A 24,767-nucleotide genomic window follows, 5' to 3' on the forward strand; every position below is an offset into this window, starting at 1 on the left:
GAGCTATACAATAGAATATCAGAACAGTTTATTATGCATTCCTTCCAATAGGCCCTATACACAGATGGCTCAAGAGATCTGCATATACTGTATGTTTCAGAATTTAAAATAGGAAAATATGGGAGGTTAACAGAAGGGACTTCAGTACACACTGCAGAAGTGGTGGCAATTCAGGTGGCACTTTTTTGGGGTAGAAGTGATGCCAAATAAGGCTGTGATTTTCTCATACTCATTGGCACTTACCAGTCTTCAAACATTTCAAACAGTTAGATATGATATCTTGAATATCATATAAATTAAGACAAGCTGGAACAATAAATAATTTTGTTTGGGTACCATGTTGAAATACCAGGAAATTAAAAATATGAGAAAATAGCTTAGAGGCACTTAAACTGAATACTCCTATTACAGTTTCATATGGAAGGAAAAAGTATAATTAAATAAGCTTGCAATCGGAAATGGCAAGGAACTTAGAATGACTAAAACAGGAAGACATTTTTATAATATACAAAGTAGCATAAGTAAAGTTTATACAAAACTTAAGTTGCAAGTAAAGGAGATCAGATCATTTTAACAAGACAAAGGATGGGCCATGCAAGACTTGATTCTACACTTTATATAATAGAACTATGCCAGCAAGTAAAGGAAACAGTTGATCATGTGTTGTTATTCTGTCATCCTAAGTATGAACAGGAACAGCAACATATTAACACACAAAACAAGGATCTTGTAAACTCATTAGGGCATGTTTATGACTTTATGATAGAATATAGAATATTTACTACATCAGTTTACTGCAGTACATTTTCTGGGGCTTGAAAGTGGTAGTTGCGTAGACTGTCAATGGAGGGACAGAAAGCTCTCAGATTTCATTAAAAAAGATTAGGCTACGGTAAATAAAAAAAAAACTGCGCTACTGAACTAAATATTAAATCACATTCGAATCATGATACAGAAATGTGAGGCACATTCACCTACAACAGCAACACAGTAGTTTGCAAACCTTGCAACACAAATTTCAGATTATGACACTAGAGGGAGCCGTTTTCTTTTTCGTTTTATATGACAGAGATCGGATGAATGAAACTAGTGTTGTTGTCCAGTAAATCCATGACATTTAATAATCTCATTTGTCCTGTAAATTTAAGATAGTACGATAGTTTTACCTTAAATTATTATAATCTTAGGCCTACAGTACTTTACAGGTCTGTTTAGATACAGTTCTTCAATTTCCATACCATTTACATGTCAACATTTATAAAACATTATATAATGTATTAAATTTGTGTCATATCTGATTAATTAACATTATTTTCATAATAATGGGTTACACAATGAATTTGAGACTGTAAAATTGCCTTATAACTTCCTAAACATCAAGAGACAAGCAGACAGTGATAATGAAACAATTTTATTGAATCTTCCAGTAGAGACTTTGATATTCATGGAATAAAACTGCTTTCTGAGAGTACAAGTAAGCAAGAACAGCACAAAAATAAAAGGACAGAGACAAGAAGCCACTTATGAAAGTGCAGATATGAAGGAACAACATTATATATTTTCTTCAAAAAATACAAAAATGTTTACATTTTAACAGTGGATGGGATTTCACTATGAATAAAAAACTCAGAGCAAGTTAATCAAAAAAATTAACTACTTTTTACAAAACAATATCTCTAGTGCCATTTAGAATTGTCAACAAAAAAAGGTAACTATTTTACTTGAAAAATGCTGGAAATGCACAGGCATTACGTATATTTTTTCTCGTACTTTTCTACAGGTGTTTTATGAAAACAGATTATTCATGGCATTTCAGGAAAAAAATAACAGTGAAAGGAGGACGTTCTTCCGTGCAGCACAGTGGTGCAGTGCACAACATAGAGACAAAGTAAACAATGCCTGCCTCTGCTCTCGTAGACATCATAGACTTACAATCCTGGGGATCAAACCACACTTGCAAAAAAACAGACTGCACAGCACTTTCTCTACTAATAAGTACATTTACACACCCATTTTTAAAATCAGTCGAACACAACTGCGGTAAAATTAGCGCAACATACGCATGAGTTTGCCCATGCATCCCTACCCACTAACATGCCCTAACTCCCAATAAGTTTATCCCATTCAAAAGTTTTAAGTATTCAAATATATGTATTTTTCATTCTACATTTGACATTTTTGTCCATTTTTGCTACATTTTTTTCTTCTTTCCAGCTGTGAGAAATTTTGCATTAATAACCTCATTATCTTCTCACAGCTTCATGCCATTCAGGTCATTTAAAGCATTATATTTCTGCTATGTTATCTTACTTTTTTGTCTACCAGACGTGTTCACGCTATACTACTCTGTACAACACTGTACTAGTCTCTAAGCTACGATGCAGATCTTTTTTCCGCCAATGGAATACTGATTTGTAAACTGGAAAAAGGAGAAGAAATGCAAAAGAATAAGAAAGAAAACAAACAAAAGTTGGCTTAAAACCCAACTTCACTCACAAACAAGACCAAAGGAGGATACTTGCCCCAAGTATGATGGCCTCATCATTTAACATGCTTGGTCACACAAAAGTTGTCAAGTATCTTCCAGATTCTCACGGGCTGAGAACTGAGGACTCTTCAGTCAAATATTATGCCCCCAAACAAACTGCCTTCAAGTAGAATAAAACCCCCACCCCTCCTGCCTTCTCCCACATCTCCCTTAAACAAAATCAGCTTTTGCATGGGAACCCAGATTGACAGGGTTACATCAGCAGTTGCCTTATGATCAGCTCTGTCTAGGACACAGAGGAAATGGGGTTGTGAGGAGAGCCCATCTGGGTAAGGACTTTATCCAGCCACTGCAGGGGCCCGTGAAGATGAATCTCAATCCAGCATGGGGTGCTTGTCACATCCTGTCGATGGTACTCTGCACCCCAGCCCTGAAACACAAGTACAATTATGTCTATAGTTCTCTTTAAAATTGTGTGCAACATGAAGGGAAAGTTAACTCAAAAACAAAAATTCTAATTGAATTCTGCTTTTTACTCACACACATTATTTTGTATTGTATTGTATTATCATACACATTGTATTTCTTTCAGTGTCTTAGTTGGTGTCTTTTGTTCATACAAGAAAAGTCAGTGGGGCCCAAAACATGTATGTGTGTGTGTGTGTGTGTGTGTGTGTGTGTGTGTGTGTATGTATATACACTCCTGAGTAAAAATAAAATATATATTTTAATGGTCTATATGCAGGGCCTAAACTAACTTTTAACCACACCAGCCAATGGCCAGTAACAATGTATTGGGCATAAATATTTTTTTTTTTACCAGCCATGAATCCTTGTTAAAGTTACAAAAGTGATTGTTCTTTGCCGTTTGATGTTTAATTAACATTAAAACACAGAGAGCAGCAGGAATATTAGGCTGCTGTCACTTTAAGAGCTAATGCACGGAACCATTATACTGTTACACATGCATTTTATTTGTCAACTGTTTACGTTCACTAAGACATAACTGACTAGTATGTTTACATGGATACTTGCCAAGATGGGCAGTTTGACAATTTTGTTTGAAAATGTCTGTTCAAGCACAAGACGACGTGAAAGAGAGAAGTATTCAGTATTTGTGTGCTGTCTGGACGTGGATTTCTGGGCGCGCACTTCGGATGTATGTGCACAGAAAACTTCCCACACTACACGCGTAATTAATTGAGTTCCCTTTCGCGTCTTCTTGAGCTTGATTATTTAAATTGGCGAGGCTTGAAGGGAGATGCGTGGATCACTTTTATCATGAATAGATGCACTTTGATGGACTTCCAAAGACATCCAGCCATTCACTCCCATTATCAAGCTTGGAAGAGCCAGGATTTTTTTTAATATAACTCCGATTGTATTCGTCTGAAAGAAGAATGTCATATACACCTAGGATGGCTTCAGGGTGAGTAAATCATGGTAAACTGTGAGTAAACTATCCCTTTAACCTTTTATGACAATGCAGCACTGCCCTGTCAACTGTCCAGAGCGCCGTTCACATTTGTTCACATTCATGTTCTCACAATTTTGCAATGTTAGAATTTATAAAAATGTTACCGGCCAACTGGCGATTGTTTCATATACTCACTGTTTCATATACTCGCCAATAGATTTTTACTCACATTTGGATATATATATATATATATATATATTTCATTGGTGTGGTGTATACATACATATAATATATGTGTGACACTGAAGACTGAAGTAATGATGCTCAAAATTCAGCTTTACCATCACATGAATAAATTAGATTTTAAAATATACTGCAATAGAAAATAGTTATTTTAAATGATAATAATAGTTCATCGTACTACTGTTTTTACTGTATTTTTCTTCGAATAAATGCAGCCTTAGTGAGCAAAAGAGACTTCTTTCAAAAAAAAAGTATTATTCCTATATATAGTATATGGAGAAAAACAGATAATATGCTGACATTCAGAAAAATTCTTCAAAATATCTTTTGCTTTTCACAAAAGAAGGAAATGCATTCAGGTTCAGAAGCACATTGGGGTGAGTAAATGATGAAAGTATTGCTGGTTGAGCTATGAATTATCAGTTTATCTAGTTTATAGCTTACCTTTACAAAGCTCATGCGGATGGTGCACATCTTGGTGAGTTCATAGACGGCTTCAAAACCGTGATTGACGGACTGAGCCAAGAGCTCAGCAAACTCCTGGTTGTTGAAGATCTTTAGGCTGCAGCGACTGGGGATCTTGCATACGGTGGTGGGGTGGAAACCATGGTGGTAGTTACAGTTGCGGCTCTGGACAAAGATGCTGCTGTCGCTCAAACATTCGGCGTACACCTCTCCTCCCACATAGTACAAATGGACTCCTGCAAAAATGTAGAAAAAAATGATTGTGAGTTTACATTATAAAGTATATATAGCTTATTAACAGCGATTTGGCATATTCTCATATTACTAATACAATGCCCATGTCATATTTTAGTGCTATATAATTGCGCTAATCAATAATCACCCAATTACATATGAAATATATCCTAGAATAGTTGATTTATACAGTCATTTCAGTGTCAAAAACCTTTTCCGATGTGGCGTCGGGTGTTCTCGATGGTCGAGTTGCGGTTGACATTCGACAGCAGACCCAGGCAGAAGCGGTTGCGGTTGTTCGAGGGGTCGGTAAAGCCGTCCACCAGTACGCTGGTGGAGGAGGCCTGGAAGGCCTCTCCCACACGATTATTCAGCTCATAGTACACAATGGAGCACCAGTGCTTGGGTTCCTCATAGGCCACAGGCTGAACATCTGCACAAAACGTTATGAACTCAATGAATGCAAGTGCACATTCAATTACCATAACAAACCATAGTAGTATGGTGTAAAGATTTAAAAATTACTAACTCATGCTAAGACTGCATTAATTTGATCAAAAAGTAAAACAGTAATATAGTTAAATATCATTACAATTTAAAATAACTGTTTTCTATTTTAATCTATTTTAAAATGTAATTTATTCTTGTGAAGGCAAAGTCATTACTCCAGTCTTCAGTGACATTTTTTTTTTTTTCAGGATACTTTGATGAATAGAAAGATCAAAAGAATACCATTTATTTAAAACAGAAATCTGTAACATTGTCTTTACTCTTTACTGTCACTTTTGATCATATACAAACCTCACCCCAAACATTTGCACAGTAGACTCAACCCCCCCAATTTTTTTTTATTTTGCAATATATTAATGCACCTTTAGTGCTGGACTGTGTCTTTGAAAGTGATTTAGCAATATGATTAACAGATTTAGACTTGCATCTCATCTATTACAGCCGAGGGCATATCGATTTTACTAGGGTATTTATATGATGTCACTGTTGCTAGGCTATTAATGGTAACACTTTAGTAACAGGCAGCAGTGATTGGTTATGAATGCACTATTCAAGGGCCTACAAAATACAACCAAATCAGCATAATACATCCCAGCAAGCAATTTTGCTCATAAAAGATGTCTAATAGCCGTCCAAACGCAGCCCTGACATCTAGGCTAAAACAAGGAAAAATTTAGGCTGTCAGTGAAAATTGAATAGACGTCTAACCATAGCCCAAGAATAGACGCACAGGCTACGCATAGAACATGTCAAAGAAATGAAACCAAACACCTTGTAATCACTGTTGACTTTGCTTAAATGATGGAATATCATACATCTTGCAAGTTATTTTTGGCAAAAAAGACATGTAACCAAATTCAAGGTTATTTTGGCTAGAAATGGGTTACTCATAGCCGGACTATATCAGGTCTATAATTAACCTAGATAGTGAAATGACGGCTATTGCTCGCCGGGAAGTGGTATAGCTGTCCGTATCAAATCCCCCCACAGTGCAAGTTAACTTGTTTTGGGTCCCATAAAATACCAATCACTCAAATGTCCTCTTTCTGATATCCACAGCTCATCTGTTCCTACTGTGCTAATCCCAAAGAGAGTTAAATGTGTTTATCTATGGCATATTTCTTCTCAACTTCCTCTGGTCTGTGACACTGGGCCACAGGTGTGTTTTGTCTACTCTTTTCCCATTAGCCTATCACAATGGAAGTGTGCACTACAGCACTGCACAGGATGCAGCTTGAGCGCGCATCCCCAACTTCCACAAATATTTCAACACCTTGCACACACCCCTCACCTCCTGTGGAACTCTGGGTTTCACTAGGGCTGGGTATCGAGTTCGATGCTTTTTAGGCACCGACCGAATTGCCTTGATACCATCGAGTATCAAAAAATGTCTTGGCGTTCGGTACCAAATTTCGATACCTAAGGGGTTAATCTTGTCAACGTCAATGAGCCAATAAGCATGCAAGCATGATTGGCTGTGGCAAGGCATCAAGGAAAAACACTAGTTTATATCGGTTACATTCAGAGACGTGGCTCACAAGTGAGGCTGTATTCTGTAAGCGTCCCAACCCCCATAGATGGAAAAGATGTGGAAAAGATCAAAAGTGTGGCTACATTTCACCAGGCTCAATGCCAACAGCACGCGATGCAATATTTGATTCGATAATTGCTGCCTAGACTGGCAACACGACGAATCTGATGAGGCACTTGACAGTGCACAGAATAAACTTAAGAGCAGAAAGGTGCTCCGTCTTCAACTGCAAGAAGACCTGGAGTACGTCACAAATTAACCGAAACTCTGCATTTAGGCTACTTGCCTCACAGACAAGCTTGAAATGTCTCCTTTTAAATGAACCAATTCGAATCGAAAACAAATACTCTGATTATGTAATCCAAACAAAAGGTGCATTTCTCTCTATTGGCGTGTGTTCACTATACTGTGGAGATGGCAATGTCAACTTCGTCTTTGTAGTCAACACTGAAAAGTTTTTCAGGTAATATGTAATGTAATCTTGTTAAAACGGATTTCATAAAATTGGTATAAAAAAAAGTATAGTCCAGGAACTGGTCTCGAAGTCAATGTATCGGTATTGGTATCGATATCGAATTTTTTTTAACGATACCCATCTCTAGGTTTGACTATTATGCAAAGTGTATATTTTTTGCTCTGTACTGTACAAATTGGTGGGTCATTGATTGTGATCAAGTGCAGTGCTGTTTTCTTTAGAGAGATGTTTAAAAATGCCATGAACACATATTTTAAACATTGTGTTGAGGCTATTTTTCCAAACATGCATAAATTAAAACGGAAAAGTAAATATAAATGAACTACCATATTAAAGGAGTTAACAGCATTCTTTAGAAAAAACTTTCAAATGTTTGCTATAACTTACAAACTTCTAACAGTTAACTGTGCAATTTACTTTTAATTTACTGTGTAACTTTATATTTGTAACCTGTTCTGCACATCATTTAGAGCATAGCCTACATAAATGTTCGCTATATTGGTTTTCGATTTCGATTTGCACAGTTTGAAGGATAACATTGAGCAGGATGTGGAACAACTCTTTTTTTTTACAATAATACACAGGAAATTAATCAAACAATAAAGAATTATAACATTTTCTTTTTTTTTCATAATCACGCCACATACTTTGCTGCCAGATAAACCAGATTTAAAGGGATAGTTCACCAAAACACCAAACAGTTGATGGGCTACATTGACTTCCATAGTATGGCAAAAAAAAAAAATAATATATATATATATATATATATATATATATATATACTATGGAAGTCAATGGGGTCCATCAACTGTTTGGTTACTGACATTCCTCAAAATATTATTTTGTGTTCAGCAGAAGAAAGAAATGTATACAGGTTTGGAACAACTTGAGGGTGAGTAAATGATGACAGAATTTTTTATTTTTGGGTGACCTATCCCTTTAAGTGACAAAAAGTCGAACTGTCTGTGACTTTGTGAGTGTGTGTATGAGAGTATGTTTGTGTGTGGACTTCCTGCACCTGCAGTGTGGGCAGGCAGCTGCTGATAGTTTTAAGCAGCCCATGTCAGGCTGTAAGGAAGAGGCAATATCTTTGCTGGAGTGACTGAAGCTTAGTGTGCCGTCTTATTTTTGGGGGTTTTTATGATGCAAATGGAGTGTACCTGGTCGATTGCTGATCTCCAATGGCAGGTTGGGAACTAGCAGGTTAGTGTCCATTGGCTGTGGACAGTCCTGTGTCATTGGCTCCTCTGGGGGAATATAAGCAGGTGGAGGGGTTTCTTTTGAAGCAACACCCAAAAACATAGGAAAACAGATGTAGATAAATAAATATTATCCGACAGAATCCATCCAACACTTATAACTTATATACAATATAAACAGACCTACAATTAACTTTTTTCTTTTCTTTTTTTCTTAGAAGTACAGTACATGGCAGACTACAGAAAGTCATATTGATTTGTGTCTGCTGTCCCTTAAAAAATATCATTGTATTATTTGAAGTACCTTAAAGGTATCATTTCAATACTATTCTATATGTATCAAAGAACCATATAGCCTAATTACTATTTACATTTTACACATTTGACAGGCACTTCAAACCTTTCAATCAAACCCATGACCTTGTCATTGCTAGTGCCGTGCTTTATGGTTCTGTCTCAAAACAAACTTTGAAATCTCATAAGTATGGAGCCCCTAAAGGGACATGATGAAGGAAAAAAAAAAGAGATGGGAGGAAAAATTATGTCAATGCTTTTGTGTTCAAATGTTTCTCAGAGGAATGCAAAACTTTAGGTGCTCCATGCTACTATTAAAATGTTTGGGGTCAGTAAGATTTTTTTTTAAAGACATTAATACTTTTATTCACCAAGGATGCATTAAATTAATCAAAAGTGACAATAAAGACATTTATAACGTTACAAAAGTTTTCTGTTTCAAATAAATGCTGTTCTTTTGGACTTTCTATTTATCAAAGAATCCTGAAAAAAATTATCACATTTCTACATACAAATATTAAGCAGCACAACTGTTTTTAGCATTGGTATTAATAATAAATGTTTCTTGACCAGCAAATCAGCAAATTAGAATGATTACTGAAAGATCATATAACACTGAAAAGTAACGATGCTAACAATTCAGCTTTGCTAACACAGGACATTTTTTAAATACATTATAACAGAAATTAGTTATTTTAAATTGTAATATTTCACAGTTTTACCTTTTTACTTTATTTTTGATCAAATAATGCAGCTTTGGTATGCATAAGACATGCCTTTAAAAACCTTACCAACCCAAAACCCTTGTCCGGTAGTGTACATTTTCTACTACAGTAGAAAGCAAGACGCATAGCATAAGAGCAGCTCACCTGGCATTTGAAAAGGGCTGCCTGCGTCCGAGCTGGATGGTGAGTGGGGGAAGGTGGCTGTACTGCCTGTGCCACTGTTGGGCGAGCTGGGGTAGCTGTTGGTTGGAGAGTTCGGGGTGAAGGGTAGGGCGTTTGCTGGCTGCTGGGGAAAGGAGTCAGGGAAGGTGGCATTCTGAGGCATTGGTGGCTCTGTCTGGTGAAGTGGGTTACGAAAGCGTGGCAGCATAGAAAGTTTCGCATTGAACTCACTGTTTCGTGGTACCAGCACAGGTGGCAGAACTAGGAATAGAGAAGAAATATGCCAATCATAAGCAATTAGAATGGAGAAGGTGACACGAGAATCCGTTGCACTTTTGAGATATGAATGAGACATGAATTCATCTGCCACTACTGGCTAAACTACTGCCACTACTGGCTAAATAAACAGAAAATTCAACAGTAAATATTATGTAGTGTACATGTAAAGAATTGAACACTCAAAACCACAAATAAACATAAAGGAACATCAAAACACTAGTTCACCCAAATATGAATATTCTGTGATAATTTACTCACCCTCATATAGTTACAAACCTTTATGACTTACTTTCTACTGTGGAACAGAAAAGAAGATATTTGGAAAAAAAATTGTGTCCATCCAATTAAAGTCAATGGGGTGTAAAACAACTTTCAATGTATGGACAAAAACATATACCTTCAACATATCTTCTTCGTTTCACAGAATTAAGAAATGAACACAGATTTGGAATGCCATGATAGCAGAATATTCATGTTTGGGTGAACTATCCATTTAATTATTTATGATTATATTTGGTGTTTTGTTGTCCACAATTTTCTGTATTTCTGTAATATACAAATTAACCATCACATCCAAGAGTCTACAACTAACTCATCCAAGAGCCATATTCACAGTTGTCACACACAGACATGCTCTCTAAAAATAGTAGAGCAATAAAATGTGGTAACTGGTGTTTTGAAGTGGATTTTCAGCTATAAACGTCTCACCACCTATGTTGCCCACAAGCCTTTTCATTCAGACAGGCTAATAGTTTTAGACTGTCAAGTTGTTTTCAGTGAGACTGGGAACTTGTATTTTAGCGATATAGCAATGAGTACTGTTAAACAATGGATGTGGCCAGCATGCTGGCATTCTGGAGAGGAGGGGAAAGACAGGTGTCCAGATATCCACAGGCCTGCAAGCGTGTGCAAGGCAGGCAACCTCTCTTTCCTGCTATTGTCTGTGTGGGTGACAGGAGTTCCTGTAAAACTCTTCCTCTTTACAGCCACATGTTTGCATGTTTCAGCCACCACACACACACACACACACACACACAACACACACACACACACACAAAAGTGTACACAGACTCTGAACAAAGCCCTCATTCTGCCTCCGCCTGGAATTTCCTGCTCCTGCTCTCATAATGTGCACACACATATATACACACACACATACTGTGGACAGCTGTTTCTGTGTTGTCAGCTGACCCTCATCTTCTGCTTAGCCAACAAAAAGGGGGCTGTGCATTTGAAGTCCATTCTTTCACCATAAGCAGAGGTAAAGAAAATGTTCTAGTTTCCCATTAAGACAGACAGACACACACACACACACACACACACACACACACAGCACAGAAGGTTTTAGACTCCATGGTTTTCGATGCTACCCGATTCTCTCAAGTGGTATCAGGATCAAACAAATGAGAAAAGCACCTGGCAGAGGCCGGAGAGAGATATGGAAGGGGAAAGACATAAAAAGAAAGAGACCATCTGCAGGAACCATGGGAAAGGAAAACTCAGGAACATGCATGGCAAAGGTACATATGGGCTATATAATCCATATGGGATTCACTGAAAGAGTGCTTTTACTCACTTGTTCTTCTAAAGGTAAATATTAACAACAGGAAAGAGAAAATCTGTGTGGAAATTTCCAGTGATTTGCAATTTATACAAACTGGAGTTCAACAGAAAAACTGTACACCAAGATGAACTGATAATAATACTTAAAGGGATAGTTCACCCAAAAATGAAATTCTGTCATCACTTACTCACCCTCACGTTGTTCCAAACCTGTATGAGTTTCTTTCCTCTGTTGAACACAGAATAAGTTATTTTGAAGAATGTTGGTAAACAGCCATTGACATCCACAGTATTTTTTTCCTATTATGTAAGTCAATGTCTACCTTCTACTATCTGGTTACCAACATTATTCAAAATAACGTCTTTTGTGTTCAACAGAAGAAAGAAACTCATACAGATTTGCAACAACTCGAGGCTGAGAAACTGATGACAACACTTTTATTTTTGGGTTAACTATCCCTTTAAATTATTTCAAACAAAATATTCCAAAAGGACAAAATATCTTTGCTTTAACAACTGACTCACTAACAAAGTCCAGTTTAGCTGTGTTTACGGGATCCTACACCTTTAAGCCAATAAATATTCATGACTTTTCCATGATTTTTCAGTGACATTTCCAGCTGTCAGTCATAACATTTTATAGAGATTAAAATCACTAAGAGTTACCTAAAGCGGAAGAATATTACATAAATATTACTATTATAGATTTCTATGACTTTTCAGCATTCAACCCCTGGAAATTAGTTTTAAAATTACTTGATATTTACAGGTTTTCCATGACAGTGGGAATCCTGTGTTTAGATTGTGAATTAATGCGTTTTTTTGGAGCGTATCTGTAAAGAGAAGGAATCATTCTTGTTTCTTTCCATGCACTGACTCATAATTTTTGTTTACTGAAGTCTTGCCCTTTTAAAGCACATGACTGCTTAGGGGAACAAGCATTTAAGGAAGGACTGTCAAGGAGAATTTCATTAGTTGGACCTTCTCTGAACGAGTCTTTGTTTTCACAAAATAGTTTTGACAAAATGGAACAGATTTATAGATAATAAATTAACGACCTGATGTTGTCATTTGTGGGGTAACTGCTTATGATGCTTAAACACTATTTCTAGAGTCTCTTGGAAGATTTTGTGGAAACACATCTGTTAATAAAGGATAATAAAGGATAACTATAAAGATAGACAGTAACATTCTGTTTATTATAAGAGTGTGCTGCAGTTATGTTGTCTGTCACTTTAAATGCTTGAGCTCTTTAAAGTCGAGCGGATCCTGATTGGCTGTCAATTATTTTGTCATTCATTAGCTGGCAAAAAAATCTGAAACTGATTCCAACCATAATTGTTCCTGTAGTTATCGTTATAGTTGTGGTGTGGACTTCCCTATTATTAAAACACTTATCATCCTTGGTGTAAATATGCCTTAAGTGTTAGTAGTGAATGCCTGTTGTTAATAATTTATTCATTAATAAACTGATTCAATGACTCATTCAAACCTTTTCACCAACTATTGAATGATGTAACCTGCAGAGAGGGTCATTGAACAAATCTAAATGACTCTTTTGGGGGAACAGGTAAAAAAATGTTAGTCACTGAGATTAATCCAAATCCAAATGTATCTCTCAGCTGCTATTATGTACTGCTCATGATCAAACTCAGTCACTCACCTGGACTGTCCACCCTCTTGTAGTGGTAGGGGTTGATGCACACATCCTTCTGCTTAGACCCAAAGGGGAACTCGCAGCACTCCAGGGCCTTGAGCTCATGGTGCGACTGTAGGTCGGGCCAACGCCACACTCGGCAGTAGATTACATGAGGCAGCCCCTTCCGGTGTGACACCTGGAGCCTCCCGTCCAGTGAGCGAGGGATAGTGACACAGTTGCTTGGCTGACCGGGGCAGCTGAGTGCCCTCTCCAGCTCCTCCATAGCACCCTTCTTCTTCTTCAGCTTCTTGACCAGTGCATCCACTGCCTTTTCTGCCCACTTCTCTTCTTCGTCACCTTGCTTCCAGCCCAGCAGTCGCTTGACCGCCGGGCTGGTGAAGGAGAAGAGCGAGATGACGCTCATTGTGGCGCCACGTGCGCCCCAGCCAACGTTGTCACACTTACTCCGTAGAATTCCACCACACAGGAACAAGGACTCTCTGCTCTACCTCCTCAAAGAGAATCAAAAACTCAACCACAGCGACACATGAACAAGGGTATTGTTGAAAGTTGTGTTGTTTCACAGTTAGGTCAGATTGTCAAGTGCACCTGTAAAGAGAGACAACGCAGTCAGACATTACTTTGGGATCCGTTTAAGAGGTGCCAGTACTGACACTAAAGGCTGGAAAACACTACATGACTTTGCCCAGATTTTTGCCCCGATTTGCAGTCTGAACTAGTCGACACTAGTTGCCAGATCCAGCCTGCAGATATTGGGTAGTCAGAGTTAACAGATTTACAGAAAATCACATACAGACTCACATAGCTTCAGATTATTGCCGCATCCAAAAGCTGAAAAATGCTGTAAAGTAGGAAGGCAACAAGGAATGTCCGAATCACATCCTGTCTAATGATCTAATCTTTTTTGAAGGCAGCAGAGATGTATCCTTCATTGGCAACAAGATCCCACTTTGCTGTGTCTTCAACTGTGACAGTTGAACTAAAAATAAAATGGCATCAGAAAGTAGCGCATTGTGGTCAGTTAGTGCGTGAATGTATGTTTTTGAACAACATTTTTTTTATAACTTTTGTTTTCATTTTTAGGAATAAATTAGTGTTGTAGTAATTAAATATTCACTTAGTTATCACCAAAGCTCTCTCTATTTTGTTGTAGATTTGTTTACTGTTATGCTGCCTTAGAAGCCTGTCTGAAATCAGTTTCAGGAGTTACCTACTTCATGCACAAACGTTGCCTGTGAAGTCATTGCCTAATAGGTCCGCAAGGCAACAAGTCAGCTATCTATGATTCCATCCAGTTAGAGGATATGAAATATGTTTGATATTTTGAGCTGATTTTAGACCACATATTGTTTTTTAATTTGGCATAAGTCTTCTACAACTGGTAACCTTCAGGTCTTTCTCCTGAATCCAACACAGAAGTGACTTAACCCCCCAGCAGAATTTCTTTTTATTACAGCCTGGTACAAAAGGTGGTTTTGGTCTATATAGCTAATTTTGCCCTTCAAGACAACTGCAGGCAAAAATTCTCTTCAGAAACCTACGGGTGATGTCACCGGACACTACGTCCATTTTTTTTTTACAGTCTAGCAATGAGCCGCATGTTTCTACATGAAATTGTTGTGTTCGGAACAATAAAGGAGTCTGGTAGTGTGTGATCCTCAGTCGTTTTTTTTTTTGCCAGTTTTTCCTCTGTAACCAAAGTTGGTAAGCGTATGATTCCTAGTGTTCAGATTTTAAAAGTCGTATAGTGTATTCTAGTCTTAATTCCACAAATCCAGAACAAATGACGCAATACATCTTCTACCCTGACAACACTGATGATGACATCATTATGTTACAGCTTCTCGGAATGGCTGCCTTTGGAGTCACACGGCAGAGCTTCCAATTACATCTGCTCTACGGTAAGTTCTCGAAATGGCTTTCAAAATATGGGAAGTGGGATGTGTTCATACGGCACGCTAAACGATACCGCCGTGACACACTGCTGAGTGATGCTGTATAGCACTGAACAATGTCCTCCTGACTCATATCAGTTTCCTCATACTGTATGTAAAGATACAGCTTATTACAGGATGCTATTCAAGACACCGCTGTAGGCTTTGGAACATATTCTAGGTTCTAGTTAACTGTTTAAGTGGTCAACAGGCAAAAAGAGCAAACAGTTTAATAAAGGGAGCCTTTCAACATTCTAGGAATAGAGAAGAAACGCATTTGAGATAAGAATAAAAGTGTCCATTCAGAAGGATCCCAAGGCAGCCATTCACTAACCAGCATTAATGATAATGGGAAGGGAAATAAGAGTGCACAATGCAAGATTGCACACTTCTTTTGAAGTTACCAGATGGTTCAGCATAGCATCCTCACTGGAATAAAGCAAGAGGCCTGAAATACATTTTGTAAGATTCAGACGCTTTCACTTCAAGGAGGATAACTGAACCACTTCTAAGTTGCAAAACACTATTCTAGCTCTTTCTAGACAATACCTATTCCTTTCTTCCCCATCACCTTCCACACATAAAGACTACAGTTATTTATATGTTTTTTGCCAATGACTTTCCTGTGATTGATATGAATCCACTTTAGGTTGTATCAGTCAGACTGGCAGGTAAGTGTTATTATCCACTGACTCTATTCTGGACCATCAACACTAGATAAGAAAGGTGACATCAGAGAGCAGCTATTTAAACAATGCTGAGTGCTAAGAATAATGTTGTCCTCGGTGAGTATGACTGCCCTCAGCTACTGTTTCACTTTAGAAAGCTTGTCTGATGTAGGTTACAATCAGGGCAACGTATCACAACACAAATGCCTCTATAGAACTGACCAGTTTCAACAATAATATTCTAATTCAATGGCCTGAACGTTTTACAGCAAAAGTCTTTTATCAGTAAAATGGTCTTAACAAAAATCACAAAATGTCTTTGGCTTATAAACTCGCATGAACTCTGCACATTGGAGTGGGAGTCATTAAATGAAAACAGGTGCTATTTATTAACTGGGAAGGAGAGAGTAGTAGCTGTTATCATGGACCACAGCGACAGGGAGGCTAAAAAGTTGCTCCTATATTTAGCATCATCTCCCAGCCAAAAGCTCATTTAAAAGCCTGGGACCTTCTGCTGTTGTCAGGGAGGAGATGAGCAAAGGGTAGGAAGTGCATCCCCAACTAACCTGCAATAACTTTTTTTTCTTTTTTTTTCTGGTTGGTTTTTGGGTTGTCTTTTTTTTAACACAAGGGATCCTAATAGTACTTAAAACTTCTAGCAGACATTCATGACAAGTTCTTTCCTCAGAGCTTCTTCTTAAGACAAGTGAAGGAAGGTAACAGATGGGTAAAAGAAGAATATGTGAGGAATTTTCCATCTGTTCTTGTGGAATAAGGTGAGCTTGCAAATACTTCATGCCATAAAAGATCTGCCAATGCATCAAATTGTGTGGAATCTTCTATTGCTTAATCCTTTTTTAGATTAATGTGATTGATGCATGTAGATTTTTTTAACAATCCAGTTCTCAGCTTAGGCGTAATGTTCATAGGACTTAATATACAACAAAAGAAGTAGAAGAAGAAGAAGAAGAAGAAGTAATTAACCTTAATAGTTGATTCTGGACCATTTTGACCCGGAATATCATCATCATATTTTCTTCTTTTTTTTTCTTTTCTTAAAGAGATACAACCATTAAAAATAGTTCAATTTTGATCCGGTGATCAAGTGAGGCTTTACATATGAAGTTATGCAGACTTTTTTTATGACTTTTTATTTATCCCCTTGCCATATCCCACACACACTTTTGAGACTGAAAAATATGATGAACAGGAATATTCACACCTACTGATGAACCATTGCAGCATGAAAGTTTAAGCAAGTAAAATTAATATATTTTGTTTGAAAACATTGCTGCTGTTTTGATTCAAAATGAAAAACAAAAGCTTTCAAAAATTTGGACTGTTTTAGAGTTGATACTGGCAATTCTTAAAGTATATGATCTTATACATTTCATATAATTATATATTATATACAATTATATAATTTCTCATGAATTTAAAAATCTATATATTTTTCTTGCATTTTCTTGTTTTTTCTGCAGTTCATGTAACATTTGAAATGTCAAATAATAAAAATTGGTAAATGTAGTAATAACATGGTAATAATACTTAAACGGCATCTATTATGCAAAATTCACTTTTACGTTTGAACATAAATGTGTGTTGGCAGTGTGTGTACACAACCACCCTATAATGATAAAAATCCACCCAGTGCTTTTTTTTAATCCCCATAAATCATAAGCAGTGTCTCTTTACAAGCCGTATTCAGATTCTGAGCAATGTGACGTACTTTTGCACAAGCCCCGCCCACTACCGTTGACTGACACTGCCATATTAGCATATTAGCCCTGAGTGAGCTGTACACAGTCCGCCATTGTTTCGACTCCGGAGCAGAAGCGATTTAGCTGTTTTGTTGTTGGATTTAAGAATGAACATAGCAGTCGTCATTTACTCCCGACATCTGAGCTGCTGAAGAGGGATTACTTTTGTTTTTGAAGGGAATAAGCCCCTAATCTACCTAAATGCAACTTTCTGCTCGTATGTTTAGTCCGTGCACTGTCAAGGGCTTCATCATATCTGTCGCGGTACCGGTCTTTGCAGCAATTATTTTACCGCAAATACTGCATCGCGCGCTGTTGGCATCGAGCCTGGAGAAATGTAGCCACACTTTTGATCGACTTTTCCACATCTTTAGGGTATTGTGAGTGTGTGTGCTTGCGTCTCATTGAGTATGTGCGCGAGTTTGTGTGTGTGTGCTCGCGTCTCATATGAGAATGTGCCTGGACAGTTTGTGTGCGCGCGCGCGTCTCATATGAGTATGTGCGCAGAGAGTTCCGCGCGTCTCGTGTGTGTAGAGTTTGTGTGTATGTGCGTGAGCGACTTTAGGCGTGTCATTGTGCATTTCATATGTATTTGTTTGAGCACTGACGTTGACGAGTTAACCCCTTAGGTATCGAAATCTGGTACCGAAAAACAAGTCATTTTTCGATACTCGATAGTATCGAGGCAATTCGGTCGGTACCTAAAAAGTATCGAACTCGGTACCCAGCCCTAATCAGATGTATGTAAAATAACATTACGATGTCCAGCAATCGATTTAAATAGTACATTGGGTTTAATTTGTCGTTTAATGAGGTCTAATATATGTTGTTAGTGCTGAGAATGTTCACGTGAATAAATAAATAGATCCGACAATTTTAAGCATCTATTTAAATGGTCCAGTGGCAGAACTTTTGCCAAGCGTGTCAGAGGTTCTGGGTTCTAATCTGCACTCATATAGTTTTTTTTTTCTTTCTTTCTCATCAAAACCGATTATGTTTATCAGTGGTTCTATATCAGGCAGGGACACGTTTGTGTGCATTTTGTTTTGTAATTTCACCGGAACGAATAGAGTCTCCACAACGGATTGAAGCGCATTGCGAGCCACCGAGTGAAGACTGTGTGCGAGCCACAAGAGAACACAGTATCCGCGCCACTGATCGCAGCGGCAACAAGCACTTTGATCAACTGATTTAAAAAACAACACATTTCAGCGCTAGATCACCTCTTATTTAACAAACGAACTAAATGAATGTATTGTTCGTATTGGTACATTCGTGCCATGAGATGTTTCAAAAGTGGTGGGGACAATATCGCCTATGACCCCAGGATGGATCTGTACCAACTGTTGTGTTTGTGATCCAGCTTACAGTTTCCGGAGTGATACTGGTCACGGCAGTAATGAAAGAGAGAGTGCGCACTTTATTACAGTTCATCAGAGTTGTTTTACGGATATAAAGTTTACCAGTTTATTAAGCACCCACCGAAAAGGTCTGTATATATTTGCTTCATCTTTTGTGTGAAGTACAATAAACTTTATAAAACTCATAATAATTTTTATGGCCATCATTCGGACGAGGTCCGCTACAACAGGCTTGTACTAATAGTTGATAAAAGCAAGACATACATATACCTGCTCTGTCTCCATTCAGCATATATTCTCTGGCTCTGTAGGTATTATTGTCCGACTCCGGTTCGAACTGAACACTGCTAGTACAGTTTCTGTTCTGACATTTCCATTCCGTGAGATGAGATTGTCCTGACACTGAAGCACGAGCTCCTGAAGCACCGCCCTCTGTGCCGGGAGCAGCAACTCATTTGCATTTAAAGGGACATACACATAAACGGCGCATTTTTCCTCACCCCAAAAAGTGGCAATTGTAACATGCTGAAAAAATAATCTGTGGGGTATTTTCAGTTAAAATTTTACATACACACTCTGGGGACATCAGAGACTTCTTTTACATCTTGTAAAAAGGGGCATAATGGGTGCCCTTTAAAGTGAAACTTTAATTAGAAACTTAGTGGCTGAAAAAAATTATGTCACAAAGCAACATTGAGATTATGATATCAAAGTGACAGTGCAATATTACAAGGGACATATTATGACACATTAGATTCTCTCTGATGACAAGACTTTGTTGGGACGGAGAAACTCTTCAACACCTGTGCGGGACAAGTATCTCCCTGACACATCAAGAGCCTCTTTATCTTTACATATCACAGGCAGCCCAAGTTTCTCATTGTCAAAGGCTGCAGGCCACTTCAAACTCAAACACACATGCAGCTGTTCCCTTAGGGAAGCTGTCATACATGTTGAAAGCACCCTTCCCAAACCCAAACACCACACAGATTGGGTATTCCTACAGCAGGTGCTGGTTGAACAACCGTAGACACTGTTCTCAGACCAGGCCCATTGGGTTTGGTAAGATCTTCTTGTCTGTCTGGTTAGATCCATGCTTTGATGACCACCGACAGGTCTTCGAGTTGCCAGCCAACTGTTTTGTTTAATTCAATTCCATGTCATTTTGAGAGGAATTCCACAGTCCTAAACTCTAGGCAACGGCATTCAAAGGCTGTCGGAGTGATGGGAATTGATACATTTTATTGAGGATTCATAAAATCTGACCACTAGTCTGACCACACACTTACATAAAAGGTCAATATACCATTGTATTGACTCAGACAATGTTAGTTTGGCCTGTCTGGAGCCCAGTCAAAACAACCAATGCTTAAAAGCAAGTTCACTGTGTGGGCCAACTGCCTAGTGCATGGCCATAGGATGCAAAATTTGGTGGATACTAAATGAGCGCAGGGTGAGATGAGCGTAAAGGGGTCTTGTCAGTAAACTGTGAGCTTGCTGCTTGAAAAATTGCACAAACGGACCAAAACGGCAGTTTCGGTTTCTACATTTGCAATGCAGGGCGGCCATTAAAATGCAATCATTGCACGTTTCAGCAAGTGCACTCCAGGCCTGAGTGCATGTAAATATTAGCATTAGCTTGAGGGTTGGTGCAGCAGGCAGAGCTAATGTGGCTCCCATCACGCAACTTTGACAGCCTTGACCCCCCGCATCATATCCATGTATCATTTTGCGCTGGTTCAGTGCCGTTAATCAATTTAGGAGGCAGTAATGATGCTCTCTCGGTCCTCCCAGGGGACTCTGCATTATAAAGAACTTACATTATTTATCAAGGGCTGGATCTTGGGCCCTCCATTAAGCACCAGCTCAATTGCGATGTTCTCCAATAAAAAATAAAAAAGGTTGGGGGTTGAACAAATGGAGAAGGAGGGATAAAGAGAAAAGCGAGAGTGAGAGAGACAGACTCTCAGACCAAGAGCAAGTGCGCTTCAAACTCCCTGTGATGCCACATTTAAATCAAACTGGCCCAAGGTTCATGTAAACTGATGGCTAATCATTTGTTCTCAGTATGTTGTGAACCACTGCAGAGTTTCGCAGAGCCAAGAAACCACCAAGATTATACAAAGATGGTTAACCTGTTACACTTATGGAAAACAAATGATTGGAAAGGCATGTAGATCTTCAAATTTAGATACATAAATACATTAAATACATACTTATGGTATGTCCATATACAGACCCGAGCAAGATATGGATACATTCACTTTACACTTTGCAAACAGAAAGCAAGGACACTATGATGGTCTGAGAACAAAATGCCTGTCAGATGTCTTATATTATGATGTACATTATTAAATTGTGTGATTGATTCCAACTAGGCCTATGCCTATGGATAGATAGGATAATGTTTTTTTGTTTTGTTTTTGTTTATTTATTTATGGGATATCTACCTCCTCCTCATAATAATAATAACAGCAACAACAACAAAAATTCCAATAATAATTAAAACATATTTTAGGGTCTGTGAAGAAATATATACACATAGGCCTAATAGTGGACATTGAATAATAATAATAATTATTATTATTATTATTATTATTATATTATCATTATTTGAAAACAACTTTTTAAACAAAAGATTCATTAGTTTATGTAAAAATGTAAAGTAAATACATACAATTTGTAGGTCACTGTCCAAACCTGTCATTTAAGATTTGGTTTTCAAAATTGGGTAGATCAGGGGTCTCTGTATTTACTGTTTGATCTCAAACTAAAATTTGTGGAATTTCTTTTTTAATAAAAGCTAACATTAAGATACTAAAGTTCAGCTTAAAGTTTCATTGTCTCACCTGTTTTAATGTAATATACAAGTATAATGTAAGTAATTGGCAGACCCCCTGCTCAACCCAATTTTAAGCTGTTTTCATTATTATTATTATTATTATTGTTGTTGTTGTTATTGTTGTTGTTGTAATGTATACAAATGTAATGTACAAGTATAATGTATCTGTACATTTAATTATTTTAATGGATTTGCAATGTAGCCTACTGTATTTGTATACATATTCGGCCAGCCAGCAACACTCAATTTTATACAATGTAACAGAGGTTCATTGCTCATCTCTGTCCACCAAGTGGTCTGTGTCTAAAGACAACTCCCCCAAACATTACAGTAAGTTAAGCTGATATTAGACAATCACACACACTCATTTTCTATGTCTGTCACACACACAATGTGTCAGAATAAAACAATCCAAGCAAATCATGGACAAGGACAAATTCTTGTCCTTTGAGTAATCTGATATGTCATCTTCAATGATGTCAGGAAATGTGGCTCAGGTCTCACAGTCTCTGCATGCATCATGTACGGGGGCAAATATTCACTGTAAGTGATGTGTATGATTTGCCATTTTGAGCACTCAAAAAATATCCCCTCCAACTGCACAATAAACAGAAGTGGGTGGTAAAGCACGAAATGGAGTATAATGAATAAATAATGTATACAGATTATACAATTTAATAATCAAGAAAGGTCAATGACTGAATTATCATCCTGATTAGAAAACAAAACATCAACAACAGCACAAACATCATGTGACAGTCAAACACAATTGTACTTTATGCATTCCAAACAGCATAAGTTAACTGTGAGAACAACAGGCTGATGTGCAGACACAGCACATGAACCATAGCAAACACTGAGTGATTTACTCTCTTGAGTTGTTATGAAGAACAACCAAGTTGTATGCTTCATACTGATCTCAAACGCGTGAGAAACACTAGGTAAGAAGTTATAAATTGCGCGTTCCTCTAAGCGGCATTCACAAACGTGCCGTTCGTATTTTCACAGTTTGTTGACGCGTTTAAATATAAAAGTAAAGTTTACTGTACCTTGTGCGCCACCTCGACGCGATCCTTCACAGCATTCATACAACAAGACTCGCTGTGCTCTCGCCTGGCGTCAGTGTGTCGCGGACCGCCGCACCCTCCGCGCTGAACTCGTATCACGCCGCGGGATGTAGTGAGGGGCGGTGCGCAAGTCCTAACAAGTCCTACTTTTTTACACATTCAACGTTTTCAAAGTACTGTGGAATGAATTATGTAACATTGTAACAATGTAGCCTACTCTTTCTATGGCCCGAAGAGGCTAGTCTGCGGTCCATCATGGCACTGTCCTGGATAGGACCATGGGAAAACCATGCAATGAGCGTTTCAGTGTGATGCTGTTAATTCAAGCACAGCATACTTCTACATGACCTGATGGAAATGATCACTGTGCAGTAGTCTGCAGTAGGGGGAATACAGATAGTGTGACAACTTGTAAAAATTCATCCATTACTAAAAATCAGCATTAAGTTAATCCCATTACGACACAGACAGATGCCATTTAAATGTGCACATTTTGAAGGCAACATTTAGGCCTACGATTAATAGCCTATCCCATCTGTATTTAGCCTACCCTTTATGCTTTATGTTTAGATATTGTGTTGACTGATTTACATGGTGTCTTTATAAGTGCCTTAAAAATCTAAAATCTGTTTATGTGTTATATTTAGCCTATATGTTTTATTGATAACACAATTATTAAATTTAGTTTTATTTTTTAATTTTATTCATTTAAATACTGGTTAAAAAATAGATAAAAAAAGAAAAAAAGCAACACAGTCACTAATGTGCTAATCCACAAGACTTTTATTCTCTCCAAAAAATGCACATTAACTGTTAGAACTTCTCGCATAGGCTACACTGTAAGAATCTCAACTCATTCTATTTTTTACTTTATATTCTTTGAGTTTTACTTACTCCAAAACAACTTTTTTCACAGATAGGTCAAACATATTTTTAATGTTGTCAATTAAAATGCATTGGTCAAATCAATTGGAAAAACAGTAGCCTATCTTAAGTTTCGTTTACTAAAAAAAAAAAAAGAAAAGAAAAAAATTATTTTTACATTGTAGAGCCAATCAATCACAAACTCTGAATTACAAGATGAAAAACAAAACGAGAAAATGACAATCCATCATCCCTGTAGAAAGTCAATTAGCCTATATTTTCTACAAACGAAATGCACAACTAAATCAATGAATGTCATTCAAGACAGTCTTCATGAAACTCCTCAAGGTTAGTTTGGCAGTTAATGTCAAGAATCAATCTAAGCAGTCATATATTCATGTAAAACGATTTATTCCTCATTAACAATACAGGTTTATTATGTTTCTGAGTGGAACTATAATATCTGTGTCGGCGGCGGCGGAAGGAGACTATCGAGAGTAGGAGTGCTGCTAGCGCAGATTACGTCACGCGGTTGGCGACAGAATGTCTGAGTGAGGCGCGAGTAAGCTGCACGTGAATGTGAAATCTGGGAAAACACTGCTAGCCGAGAGTGCGTTTCAAAAAGTGTGCAGAATTCTAAAATAGTTCTTATATGTCCAAAAGTGGTCGCATAATTGCTTTAATTTATGAATTTCTGTTGGTTAATGAGATTAGGCTATGTTTATTTTTTCTTTTGGTTTACCTAATTTTTGATTAAAGAAGCTGCAGTTTAGACATTACTTGTTCAGTTTTCTTCAGGCTATAAATAAGTAGCGATGGGGATGTAAAATTCAACGAGACTAACTCAAAATAACACATTTGAAGTTTTCCAATCACAGGAAAACAATATGTCTACAATCACAATGCTAATCATATCAAAGCATATCTAGCAGCTGAACGTATTGTATTTAAATCACGAAAAGGACTAGACAGACACTCATGTATTTTCAAACACTATGGATGTCTTATGAAATTTGTTTTGCTTAA

At 37.6% G+C, this 24,767-nt stretch overlaps 1 protein-coding gene across 2 annotated transcripts; it reads right to left on the reverse strand.

Moving 5' to 3' along the window:
- Positions 1–1,393: 1,393 nt before the first annotated feature.
- Positions 1,394–22,961, reverse strand: smad1 (SMAD family member 1). Of its 2 annotated transcripts, none has more exons than XM_084402011.1 (7): positions 22,860–22,961; positions 13,249–13,833; positions 9,726–10,004; positions 8,524–8,610; positions 5,059–5,280; positions 4,593–4,849; positions 1,394–2,918 (listed from the first exon to the last, which is right to left on the reverse strand). In XM_084402011.1, the coding sequence occupies exons 2-7, from the start codon at positions 13,646–13,648 to the stop codon at positions 2,775–2,777; spliced, it is 1,389 nt and encodes a 462-aa protein (XP_084258137.1). In that variant the 5' UTR covers positions 13,649–13,833; positions 22,860–22,961; the 3' UTR covers positions 1,394–2,774. The 2 variants fall into 2 exon arrangements, with proteins under 2 accessions (XP_084258137.1, XP_084258136.1); XM_084402010.1 differs by having other exon boundaries at positions 8,524–8,640.
- Positions 22,962–24,767: the final 1,806 nt, after the last annotated feature.

This window comes from Rutilus rutilus (genome assembly GCF_951802725.1).
Source record: "Rutilus rutilus genome assembly, chromosome: 2".
Taxonomy (NCBI): domain Eukaryota; kingdom Metazoa; phylum Chordata; class Actinopteri; order Cypriniformes; family Leuciscidae; genus Rutilus; species Rutilus rutilus.

What these genes read in the sequence shown, in the direction of transcription:
- smad1 (XM_084402010.1), bottom strand. Translation starts at nt 13,648, where the DNA reads ATGAGCGTCATCTCGCTCTTCTCCTTCACCAGCCCGGCGGTCAAGCGA. An exon ending in GGAGATCAGCAATCGACCAG is followed by an intron (nt 5,281 to 8,523) that starts GTACACTCCATT and finishes CGTTTTGTGCAG; the next exon opens with ATGTTCAGCCTGTGGCCTAT. An exon ending in TCCGCATGAGCTTTGTAAAG is followed by an intron (nt 2,919 to 4,592) that starts GTAAGCTATAAA and finishes CTTGTGTTTCAG; the next exon opens with GGCTGGGGTGCAGAGTACCA.